This window comes from Triticum urartu, chromosome 7 (genome assembly GCF_003073215.2).
Source record: "Triticum urartu cultivar G1812 chromosome 7, Tu2.1, whole genome shotgun sequence".
In the NCBI taxonomy this organism is placed as follows: domain Eukaryota; kingdom Viridiplantae; phylum Streptophyta; class Magnoliopsida; order Poales; family Poaceae; genus Triticum; species Triticum urartu.
Window position 1 is genome coordinate 579711941 of NC_053028.1, and position 13137 is coordinate 579725077.

At 44.3% G+C, this 13137-nt stretch overlaps 1 protein-coding gene across 2 annotated transcripts in view; it reads left to right on the forward strand.

Moving 5' to 3' along the window:
• Nucleotides 1–13137, forward strand: part of LOC125525956 (ribose-phosphate pyrophosphokinase 2, chloroplastic-like) — an 86757-nt gene that overhangs the window by 251 nt on the left and 73369 nt on the right. The window contains exons 2-8 of one of the 2 annotated variants that reach the window (XM_048690955.1): nt 70–264; nt 639–887; nt 1330–1473; nt 1602–1766; nt 2083–2152; nt 2248–2329; nt 3349–3833. In XM_048690955.1, coding sequence (XP_048546912.1) covers nt 70–264; nt 639–887; nt 1330–1473; nt 1602–1766; nt 2083–2152; nt 2248–2329; nt 3349–3529 — 1086 coding nt within the window. In that variant the 3' untranslated portion in view covers nt 3530–3833. Of the gene's footprint in view, nt 1–69; nt 265–638; nt 888–1329; nt 1474–1601; nt 1767–2082; nt 2153–2247; nt 2330–3348; nt 3834–13137 lie in introns of those variants that run through there. The other variant, XM_048690956.1, reaches the window with a different exon arrangement.

The following is a 13137-nucleotide window of genomic DNA, read 5'->3' on the forward strand; positions in this document are numbered from 1 at the left end:
CGTTCGGTCCCGCTCGTGTCCGGCCCTGGCTACGGGATTGTGATTCTTATCTTTTTGGGTTGCGCGCAGAGGTGCGTGCTCGGGACGGCGGAGCAGCTGCGGGTGGTCGAGGCGGGGAAGCCGGTGGGCGGGGCCGACCCGTGGGCCGCGGCCTGGACGCCCAAGACGCCCGCGCAGGAGGCCAGGCTCGCCGCGCTGCCGCAGGAGGCGCGCGACTCCAGGCTCAAGATCTTCTCCGGCACCGCCAACCGCCCGCTCGCGCAGGTGGGGTTCCTGTCCCGCCGCTCCCTGTCCCCTGTCCCCGAAAAGAAAATAAAAAAGCACCTTTTTATCCGATTTGTAGCAGTATGGGGTCTCATTCGTACTGGTTGGACAAGAATAATTTCAGAATTCAATAATAATTTCTTGATTGCATTTGAGTTCGGCCCTTTTTAGATGACGAAAGGGAAAGGGGTTTGCGCCGGCGCCGCAGTTGCAATGCTGCCACTGAAGAATATACACCCAAAACCTATCAGACGTTTACACTTTATTTTATGATTGTCTGTATGTGCCATCATTCAATGCGTTGACGAAGACGAATACGACCTTTCTGGCCTATATACTTCTAAAATGCATGACTTTTTTTGTATTTCGTATAGGAAATTGCTTCTTATCTGGGCGTAGACCTTGGCAAGATCCTTATCAAGCGCTTTGCTGATGGAGAAATCTACGTGCAACTGCAAGAGAGTGTGAGAGGCTGCGATGTCTTCTTGGTGCAGCCCACTTGCTCTCCTGTCAATGAAAACCTCATGGAGCTCTTCATCATGATTGATGCATGTCGGCGGGCATCAGCGCGATCTATTACCGTTGTCATTCCGTACTTTGGATATGCCAGAGCAGACAGAAAGGTATGGCCAAATGATTAAACTGGCTAATTGCTTTTGGAAAAAGTTGGTGTGTTGTTATAACCAAGCTGTGAAGTACCAGATTTATTTAACTGGATTTGCTTCTTCCCAGCTCATGATATATAATTACAGACCCGTTCAATGAAAAAAGATATCTAATTGCCTTTTCAATTTGTTTCCTGTGTCAATGCGACTGAATGGGATATCCATATACTGAGATTTTCCTTGTAAAGATTTTCTATTCTAAGGACTTGTTTGGCGAACAAACTTCTCTTATGGATACCTTAATTTGGTTATTGTTTGGCGTACTTAATACCGACCAATCAGATGTTTAAATGGGGAGGAGTTTAAAGTTGAATATTGCCCTCAATTGGGAATATGTTCCTGCCCCCTCTATGTGATGTGTGAAAAATTGTTATGCTGAGTAATTTCTTTTGTAATGCAGGCTCAAGGACGTGAGGCAATTACTGCCAAATTGGCTGCGAATTTACTCACAGAAGCTGGCAGTGATCGTGTCATAGTATGTGATATGCATTCTGCACAAGCATTGGGATACTTTGATATTCCTGTGGACCATATATATGGACAGGTACTCTTAACAGAACAGGAAGGAACACTTCCTTTACAATGTACAAAAACTGTCTTCCCTTTCGAAGAAGTTCCTTAGCTGAACTTGAGTTGATAAACTGTTAGTGAACAGATCTTCTTTTTATGTAGCCTGTGATTCTGGATTACCTTGCTAGCAAGACAATTTCTAAGGATCTTGTAGTTGTTTCTCCTGATGTGGGTGGTGTTGTTAGAGCACGCGCATTTGCCAAGAAATTGTCTGACGCCCCTTTAGCTATTGTTGACAAAAGAAGACAGGGTCACAATCTGTCAGAGGTAAGAATCGATTTATTTGGAGTGTATCTATTCTATTTTTTCATCAGTTCTATTTGTATAACACAGTTACATGCACACGTTTCAGTTTTAGTTCTACTCTTATTACAGCATAGTGTTAAACATGTGTCCTAATAGAACTAGAAATAATATATAACCTTTTTATCACCTGATGATTAATTAGCTGGATGCTTTATTGCATTTTGCAAAGCCATCCACTTTTTTACTCCTTGACTAAGCAACGACCACATAGTTCATGAAGTGATCATGTGAAAATGGTAGATTATAATATCAAATTCCTATCTGTGACCACCTGCAGGTCATGCACTTAATTGGTGATGTGAAAGGGAAAGTTGCTATCATGGTTGATGACATGATTGACACAGCAGGTTAGCAATATTTTCTTCGTTGGTGTTGGACTAAAATTTAACATACTTTGTAGTGTGTTCTTTGTCATTTAGCCCCACTTTTTTGTTTAACGCAGGGACAATTACTAGCGGAGCAGCATTGTTAAAACAGGAGGGAGCAGAGGCTGTTTATGCTTGTTGCACACATGCTGTCCTCAGGTTTGAATTTTGATAGTTACTTGATACTTCATTGCATATAATTTTGTATTGATGTTATTAGCCTATTGCAGACAACTCACATAATATAGTGCTTTGTTGTTGATCTATGCAAACTGAGACACGACTGGTGAAATCCTTGCATTTTTTCTTGATTCCTGCTAAGCGTAACGGTTAAGTTATACAAGTTCTAGAAACTATGTGATTCTACTTGCGGCACACATAGACGAGAAAGCTAGTATATTTTTAGACAAGAGTCTTAACAAGGTGGTCAGAAATATCAGTTTCCTAGCTAATTTTCTTTGACCATGGGTTTTCTAGTTCGGTATAGGTTTGATTTAATTTTTCAGTGAGCTTGTATTTTTTTCTTGGGGTTTCTTGATTTCCTTATTATTATTAAGGTTCCATGAAAATGAAGTTTGCAAAGTCAAAGTCTATTACTCTTTTGGTAATACAGTATATATTTAGATAAACCCCATAACATTTGTTACTAATTTGTGGAGTCCCATCTTTTTGCAACATGAGTACCAAAAAAATAAAAAAAAAGTACACAGAACGGGCACAACAAAATAATTGTTATCAACCACTGGAATGCCAAACGGGGTATAATTGAATCCATGTCATTCATATGCTGGGCATTTTGACATCCTGTGTACTTTGATGCAGGAAGACACCTCAAGGTCAATCTTGATTCTTGCCTCTGTTGGCATGCATGCTTGACTAAAGTTTACTTGAAACAAAAATGCGAGAGTAAATTTGGCCATGATAGATAATTGAATGCATGTACGATGTTCATTAATATGGTACCTCTGTAAACTTATATAAGACATTTTAGATCACTACTTTAGTGATCTAAAACATCTTATATTAGTTTACAGGAGTAGCATACAGTAGCTTCATTTCAAAAGTTACCATGACGCTGGGGTTGATTTCAGCTGTGACTATTGCTGTCTAGTATTTCCATTGTATCGCAAAAGTGAGCATACTCTCACCCTTTTCCACTAACACTGTTGATTTCGTAGCCCACCTGCAATTGAAAGGCTTTCTGGGGGCATCTTTGAGGAAGTCATAGTTACGAACTCCATCCTGCTACCAGAGGACAAATGCTTCCCTCAGCTCACGGTGCTCTCCATGGCAAACCTTGTAGCAGAAACTATCTGGCATGTTCACCGTGACGGCTCAGTGAGCAGCATCTTCCAATAACGGCGAGCATCTTCTTAAATTTGGGTGGTATAGAGAAGGCACCAGATGCTTGTGCCATTGGTGTAGGAATCGATTTTGGTGACATGACAAATAAAGTTGCATTGCCGTGTAGGCATCGTACTTGTACTGGATGATCAATTTTCTGTCAACACCTACTAAAGGGTGTTTAGTTTCTAACCTCCGTCTTGACCGGATGATCAAAAATACGACTTATGTCTATCTAGCTATTTGAAGGAATTTATATTGCCAGAATGTCCAATTGGCCATTGTCAAAGGAATGGCAGATTGGTTATCGCCAAGGATCTATGCTTTGTGTTTGTCCATTTTTATTTTGAGCGATTGTTGCATAGTTAGAGTTTTGTTTCCGTTATATGTATATTCGTGTGGCCACTCGCCTCTCTCATTTTTGAGTAAAAAAAGAACATAAAAATATATATTTTGTGGGATCATGAACAGAGTTTGACATGAAAAAGGGCTTCACAGTACAGTACGAAGGTATGCTAGCCGCCAACAACACTATGTTGCGGAGGGAGTGCGACATAACAAAATGTCTGTCTGCGCACCTTCATGCTGAACCGAGTGACCAATTCCTGCTGGACGCATGAGGCTCGCTGCCCTGCAAACGTTAGAGGCTGACCCAACGCTGTGGATGCTAGCAGCTGTCCAGGATTGCGGTTGTGCTGGCTTTGGCAATGTTCCTGTGGTATGAGTGCTACGAGTGAGGTCGCTACGTAGATAATGAACGATGGGCGTCACGTGTTCTAATCTCTTTGAACGTCATCGTGCTTCAGCTTCTTGGCCCGAGGAGATACAAGCCAGCGGAGAGGCCATTGATTCCAGATGCCCCCTTTTCCTATCCGACCTACACGTAGCTTGCCCATAAAACTTGCCTTTACAGCTCCCTCTATTTCTCCGGCTACAGTTCTCACATAGTTAGATAAATTTGGTCATGTTGGCTTGCTCCAGGTAACATACTACTATTTATCATGGAGGCTGCCGACTAGACAACCACTCTCACATTGAGATCACAATGATGCTCTGATGTACTAGACCGTAACTCACGATTTTTGTGAGTCACCAACCATTAGTGAGTTGTCCATACGGTAGGTCTATGGCCCTCTGCAGGTTCACCTTGTTAATGGTTGTTTTTTGCTTGTTGCACACAACATCATGCTTGAATTTTTATAGCTACTTTATTGCTTATAATATAGTATTGATGTTATTAGCCTACTGCAGACAACACACACAATATAGTGTTTTTTGTTGTGTCTGTCCTATGACTATGAAAATTGAGACATCCTAGCATTTGTTGTTGATTTCTGCTAAGTGTATCTGTTTAGATATATACAAGATATTCTACATGTGGCGTACTTAAGAGAAGGTGTAATATTTCTAGACGAGAGTCTTAACAAGGTGGCCGGAAAGTAGCAGCCGCCTAGCTAATTTTCTTTGATCACAAATTTTCTAGTTCGGCATGTGATTTTACTTTCTAGTGAGTCTGTTTTTGCCGGGGTTTCTCGGTTTCCTTATTATTATGTACTCCCTCTGTAAACTAATATATATCTTTTAGATGACTAAAGTGTTCTAGATCAGTAATTTAGTGATCTATAAAAGATCTTATATTAGTTTACAAAGGAAGCATTAAAGTTTCTGTGAAAATGAAGTTTGCAAAGTCTGTCACTCTTTTGGTAAGACGTAAATTTAGATACACCCCCGCAGATCAGTTATCGTAATTTATGGAATCCATTTTTTTTTTGCGGGTGTGGAATCCATTATTTTACAACTTGAATAAGAAATAAAAAATACTCCCTCCGTCCCATAATGAAAGCGTCTTACGTTATGGGATGGAGGGAGTATGTACATAAAAGGGGCAAAATGAACAAAAAAATTATACACCACTGGAATGCCAAACGGAGTATAACTGAATCTGAGTCATTCATATGTTGTCCTGGGCATTTTGAAACCCTGTGTATTTTGACGCACGAAGAGAACTAGGTCCAGTCTTGATTTTTATCACCCTTGCACGCACGATTGACTAAAGTTATACTTGAAACAAAAATGCCTAAGTAAAGCTGGCCATATTAAATAACTTCCGTCTAATATTTGGTAACATGGTACTCCCTCCATAAACAAATATAAGAGCATTTAGATCACTACTTTAGTGATCTAAACGCTCTTATATTTCTTTACAGAGGGAGTAACATACAACAGCTTGGTTTCAAAAGTTATCATGACGCTGGGGATTTATTTCATTTGCCACCATTGATGTCTTTGTGTTCTTCATTGTTTTGTGCACTAACATACTGCAAAAGTTAGCATACTTTTCCCGTTAACGCCATTGACATTGCAGCCCACCTGCAATCGAAAGGCTTTCCGGAGGCATATTTGAGGAAGTTATAGTGACGAACTCCATCCTGCTGCCAGAGGACAAATGCTTCCCTCGGATGATGGTGCTCTCCATGGCCAACCTTGTAGCAGACACTATTTGGCATGTTCACCACGACGGCTCAGTGAGCAGCATCTTCCAATAAAGGCAAGCATCTTCTTACATTTGGGTGGTATAGAGACGGCACCAGATCCTTGTGCCATTGGTGTAGGAATCAAGTTTTGGTGAAATGACAAATAAAGTTGCATTGCCGTGCAGGCATTGTACTTGTACCGGATGATCAATTTTGCGTCAACACCTAGTGAAGGGTGTTTTTTCTGATCCGTGTCTTGACATAAGCTTTCTTGTAGTCGAAAAATATGACTCATGGCACTTATTCAAAAGAATTGATACTGTCGGAATGTCCCCCTTTGCCACCGACCATGGAATGACAAATTGGTTACCGCCAAAGATCTATGCTTTGCGTTTGTCCTTTTTATTTTGAGCGATTGTTCTAGAGTCTGTGTTTCATGTTTCGGTCCATTGTATATATTCATTTGGCCACCACCTCTCTCATTTCTAAGTAAAGTAAAGAAATAATTTGTGGGATCATGAACTGATTTTGACATGAAAAAGGGATTCACTTAACAATATGAAGGTATGTTAGCTGCCAACACAGGGCATCCATTAGGAAAGTGGCTCCTCTAGCTTGATTACAACGAGGAGCTTTGCGGGGGGAAGACACTCCAAGCATTGAGAAAACCATCAAGTTGAGGCCGGATTGTCGAATGACCCCGGAAGTTTGGAAGGTTCTTGGCAGTTGCTGCTGAAGCCAGTGCGTGAATGACTGAAAAAGTGGCGTCTTGGAGAGTTAAGTGGCCAATTCCTGCTGGACGCATCAGATCAAAATGGTTACTCGCTACCTAGCAACCGTTAGAGGCTGACACACTGCTGTCTCTAGCTCGTTGTGGATCCTTAGCAGCTGCCCAGGAGTGTGGTTGTGTTGGATTTGCCCATGTTCTCGTGGCATCGACATTACGAGTGAGGCTGCAACATAGATAATGAATGATAGGCATCGTGTGCTCTGTTCTCTTGAACGTTATCATGCTTGAGTATGGCTATGGTTCATTGTCATGAAGCGTACCCCGTGGAGATGCAAGCCAGCCGAGAGGCCATTGATTCCAGATGTCTCCTTTTCCTATCCGACCTACATGAACTTGCCCGTGAAACTTGCCTTTTTAGTTCCCTCTACTTCTCTGGCTACACCTCACATAGTTAGATAAATTCTGTCACCCGCAAAAAGAAAAGAAAAGATGAATTTTGTCATGTTAGCTTGCTCCAAGCAACATACTACTATTTATCATGGAGGCCATCGGCTAGACAACCACTCTCACATTGAGATCACAATGATGCTCAAATGTACTAGATCATAACTCATGATTTATGTTAGTCACCAGCCATTAGGTGAGCTGTCCATAAGGCAGGTCTATGGCCCTCCACAAGTTCACCTTGGTAGACTGTTTGTGCTTATCGCACACATGCTGTCGTTATGTTTGAATTTCTGCTAACACTACTGGAATCAGGAACTTTGCCGTCATCCGCTTCTTTGCCGTCAGCTAGACAACCACTCTCACGACAAACCTGACGGCAAAGATGCAGCTGACGGCAAAGAAGGTGTTTGCCGTCAGCTAGCTGGCGGCATAGAACCTGTGCCGTCAGCTAGCGAACAGTAAAGAGGCAGGGTTGGCCGATAGGGGTGGCAGCTTACGGCCACTATTTTTGCCGTCCGCTAGCTGACGACAAAGAAAGTGGCCGTTCTAACGTCCGTTAGCTAGGCTCTTTGCCGTCAGCTAGCAGACGGCAAAGAGCCTAGCCCTATATGTATCAAAATGCCCTTGCGCCCTGTGCCCCTCTCTCTCCCTCTCCCCACATCCCAACCCCGTGCCGTCGCCCCGCCCCAGCCGCCTCCCTCGCCGCCGCCCCGCCCCGCCTCGGCCGCTGCGACAGGCCCCGCCGCCCCGCCTTGCCGCCCCGCCGCCTTGCCTCGCTGCCCTGGCCGCTCCGCCCCGCCGCCCCGGCCGCTCCAAGGTGAGATATTTTCAATTTTTTTCTATTTTTTAGATTTAGTTTAATTAGGTTTAGTATAATTTAGTTTAGGTTTTGTTCAGTTCAGTTAGTTTACTATAGGTTTAGTTTAGTTTAGTTTAGGTCAAGTTTCTGGTTTAGTTTAGTTAGTTTAGTTTAGGTTTAGTTAGTTTAGTTTAGGTTTAGTTTAGTTTAGGTTTAGTTTAGTTAGTTTACTTTAAGTTAAGTTTCTGGTTTATTTTGAACATGTGAAATTTATTGTTATTTTTTTTAGTTCAAACATTTATTCCCGCTTCCACGTCGACGATGCCTATCCCGCATCCTCGTCGTCGACTCGGTGGAGGAGGCCTGCTTGATCAGAGGGGCCATGTCCGAGACTGGGCTCCCCCGCGATGGTACTGGAAGGTTCTACCTTCCGGGGGCGCAGGTTGGTGAGGAGTCAGCCCGTCGTTGACCCGATCCTTGTTTGGTGGCGGTCGCGTGGGCCAGTGATGGTGCTGAGGCTTTCGGACACCGCGAGGTGGTACGTCACCGTGTCAGCGAGGAGGACGAGCACGCCTGTCGCTACATGGTTGCGTTGGAGGGCAGGTTGGACAATACCTGGCAGGTTCTTCAGGGATATCATTGGAGCTACGATCCTATGATGGTCCCTTCTCTTTGGGTGTCCACCGCCCGCGACGATACCCGTCGTTCGCTACGGTTCTAGCTGTATTAGTGATGCTATATGTATGATACTATTTGAGATGTATTAGTGATAATATTCGACGATGTACGGACGCAAGAGATGATGTAGTTTTGCTTATTGAATGCATGCTAATTTAGTTTACCCGGGGACGAGCGAGTTAGGGGGTTCCTCTGTGTCGATGGTACCCTAAATAGCAAGTATATATCGTCAGTGCGAGGTACATGTGGCCATCGGTGTCGAATACTACATCCACGTCCCACAAGTGACACAGGGGTCCTGCGTCCCGCAGCAACAGTTCTTGGCGTCGATGGCGGTCGAACACCATTGCGAATTTGTCTGGCAGCCTCAGAGATGACGATTGAAAGCTAAGTGTTGAAACTTGAAACACCCAAACTGACTCAAGTCGGTTTGGTTGTTTGAAATTTCAAAACTTGACTTTAATCCTCATCGCAGAGGCTGCCAGACAAATTTGCCAAGGTGTTCGACCGGCATTGGCCACCAGAACTATTATTACGGGACGCCGGGCGCCGACGTCACTTGTGGGACGTGGATCTAGTGTTCAACGCCGACCGCCTCATGTACCTTGCACCGATGGTAGTTGCTATTTATGTTGAGGAACACAGTAATTTCAAAAAAATTCCTACGCACATGCAAGATCATGGTGATGCATAGCAACGAGAGGGGAGAGTGTTGTCCACGTACCCTCGTAGACCATAAGCGGAAGCGTTATGACAACACGGTTGATGTAGTCGTACGTCTTCATGATCGATCGATCCTAGTACTGAAAGTACGACACCTCCGCGATCTTCACACGTTTGGCTCGGTGACGTCCCACGAACTCTCGATCCAGCTGAGTGTCGAGGGAGAGCTTCGTCAGCACGATGACGTGATGACGGTGATGATGATGCTACGGGAACAGGGCTTCTCCTAAGCACTGCTATGATATGACCGAGGTGGATTATGGTGGAGGGGGGCACGCACACGGCTAAGGGATCAATGATCAACTTGTGTGTCCTAGGGTGCCCCCTGCCCCCATATATAAAGGAGCAAGGGGGGAGGCCGGCCGACCCTTGTGGCGCGCCTGGAGAGGAGGAGTCCTCCTCCTAGTAGGAGTAGGACTCCCCTTTCCTAGTCCTTCTAGGAGGGGGAAAGGAAGGAGGAGAAGGGAGAAGGAAAGGGGGCGCTGCCCCACTTCCCGTCCAATTTGGACTAGAGGGGGAGGGGGCGCGCGACCCGCCCTGGCTGGCCCCCTCTCTCTCTCCACTAAGGCCCATGTGGCCCATTAGTTCCCCAAGGGGGGGGTGATACGTCTCCAACGTATCTATAATTTTTGATTGCTCCATGCTATATTATCTACTCTTTTGGACATTATTGGGCTTTATTATCCACTTTTATATTATTTTTGGGACTAACCTATTAACCAGAGGCCCAGTCCAGAATTGCTGTTTTTTGCCTGTTTTAGGGTTTTGAAGAAAAGGAATATCAAACGGAGTCCAAACGGAATGAAACCTTCGGGAACGTGCTTTTCTCAACGAACAAGACCTAGGAGACTTGGACCCTACGTCAAGACACAAAAGAGGAGGCCACGAGGTAGGGGGGCGCGCCTACCCCCCAGGCGCGCCCTCCACCCTTGTGGGCCCCCTGTTGCTCCACCGACATACTCCTTCCTCCTATATATACCTACGTACCCCCAAACGATCAGATACGGAGCCAAAACCCTAATTCCACTGCCGCAACTTTCTGTATCCACGAGATCCCATCTTGGGGCCTGTTCCAGAGCTCCGCCGGAGGGGGCATCGATCACGGAGGGCTTCTACATCAACACCATAGCCCTTCTGATGAAGTGTGAGTAGTTCACCTCAGACCTACGGGTCCATAGTTAGTATCTAGATGGCTTCTTCTCTCTTTTTGGATCTCAATACAATGTTCTCCCCTCTCTTGTGGAGAACTATTCGATGTAATCTTCTTTTTGCGGTGTGTTTGTTGAGACCGATGAATTGTGGGTTTATGATCAAGTCTATCTATGAACAATATTTGAATCTTCTCTGAATTCTTTTATGTATGATTGGTTATCTTTGCAAGTCTCTTCGAATTATCAGTTTGGTTTGGCCTACTAGATTGATCTTTCTTGCAATGGGAGAAGTGCTTAGCTTTGGGTTCAATCTTGCAGTGTCCTTTCCCAGTGACAGTAGGGGCAGCAAGGCACATATTGTATTGTTGCCATCGAGGATAACAAGATGGGGTTTTCATCATATTGCATGAGTTTATCCCTCTACATAATGTCATCTTGCGTAAGGCGTTACTCTGTTTTCATTAACTTAATACTCTAGATGAATGCTGGATAGCGGTCGATGAGTGGAGTAATAGTAGTAGATGCAGGCAGGAGTCGGTCTACTTGTCTCGGACGTGATGCCTATATACATGATCAGGCCTAGATATTCTCATAACTATGCTCAATTCTGTCAATTTCTCAACAGTAATTTGTTCACCCACCGTAGAATACTTATGCTCTCGAGAGAAGCCACTAGTGAAACCTATGGCCCCCGGGTCTATCTTCATCATATTAATCTCCTACTACTTAGTTATTTCCTTTGCTTTTTTACTTTGCTTTTATTTTACTTTGCTTCTTTATCACAAAAATACCAAAAATATTATATTATCATATCTATCATATCTCACTCTCGTAAGTGCCCGTGTAGGGATTGACAACCCCTTATCGCGTTGGTTGCGAGGATTTATTTGTTTTGTGCAGGTGCGAGGGACTCGCGTGTAGCCTCCTACTGGATTGATACCTTGGTTCTCAAAAACTGAGGGAAATACTTACGCTACTTTGCTCCATCATCCCTTCCTCTTCGGGGAAAACCAACGCAGTGCTCAAGAGGTAGCAGGGGGGTTCCGGTAACCCTCCGACACTTCGGTTTTCTCCGAAATCACCCGCAACACTTCCGGTCTCCGAATATATCCGTCCAATATATCAATCTTTATGTCTCGACCATTTCAAGACTCCTCATCATGTCTGTGATCATATCCAGGACTCCGAACTACCTTCGGTACATCAAAACACATAAACTCATAATATCGATCGTCACTGAACGTTAAGCGTGCGGACCCTACGGGTTTGAGAACTATGTAGACATGACTGAGACACGTTTCCGGTCAATAACCAATAGCGGAACCTGAATGTTCATATCGGCTCCCACATATTCTACGAAGATCTTTATCGGTCAAGCCGCATAACGATATACGTTGTCCCCTTTGTCATCGGTATGTTACTTGCCCGAGATTCAATCGTCGGTATCTCAATACCTAGTTCAATCTCGTTATCGGCAAGTCTCTTTACTCGTCACATGATTCTTTCGAATTGTCCAACGTTATCCATGGAAAACCTGAGTATGTGTAGATTGGGTTCGTTTTCCCATATGCTCTGCTCCGGATCCGATGCAGAATTTCGTCAGTGCCTCCCTGTTGTTCTCCGGGTACACATCCTCTCTGATTATTGCTGAGACATGTATCAAGAGAACAGCGGGGAGGTGCTGCCAAAATTTTGCGTCGGATCTGGAGCAGAGCATGGGAAAACGAACCCAATCTACACATACTCAGGTGGGATTAGGATCTGTCTTTACCTATTAGCGTCTAGGTTGCATTGACGTAATAAAAGTGACAAACTCCTTTAACTGATGAATATATATATATGTGTTGATATATATATGTTGATATATATATATATATATATTTCTTATGTGTCAATTAGCTAGGCAAGATGACTGATCATGCGTGGATGTACACCGGTCACACTAGTCGGAAAGACATGACCACTGAATGGTTAAAAAAAACCAAGGGGTTTCTGAGAGCCGCATTTTCAAATGGCCAGAGGATAACATGGTGCTCCCGCGCCGGGTGCAACAATTGGCACAAGAGGACAGAGGATGAAATGGGCAAACACCTGCAGAAGTGGGGTTTTACGCCAGATTATACGGTGTGGACATTTCATGGCGAGTCTGCCCAACGTGCCAGAGCTGAGGTGCTTCGTCGTCGCACCGACGAACATGGTACCGGGATGAAAGACATGATGCAAGACTTTGATGATGCTCGGGACTAGGACGATGAGATGGAGGAATCTGCAAAGGCCTTCAATGAAATGTTGAAGTCTCCAAAACATCCTCTCCATGAGCACACCGAGCTTTGTCAGCTGGATGCCATCTCACAAATAATGGCTCTAAAGGCTTAATTCAACTTGGACAGAGAATGCTATGACGCAATTATGACAATATTTGGATGTTTTCTACCCAAATGCCATGTACTACCTTCAAACCTGTACCAGTCAGACAAAATTCTCCGTGCTCTTAAGATGCCATATGAGAAGAAACGGAAGAGTTTGCACTAGAGTAGATCTGCAAATTAGAGAAGATCATTCCGCCGGGCTTCTTTAATCCAATGCAGCACTTGATTCCGCATCTCCCAACCGAGGCAAAA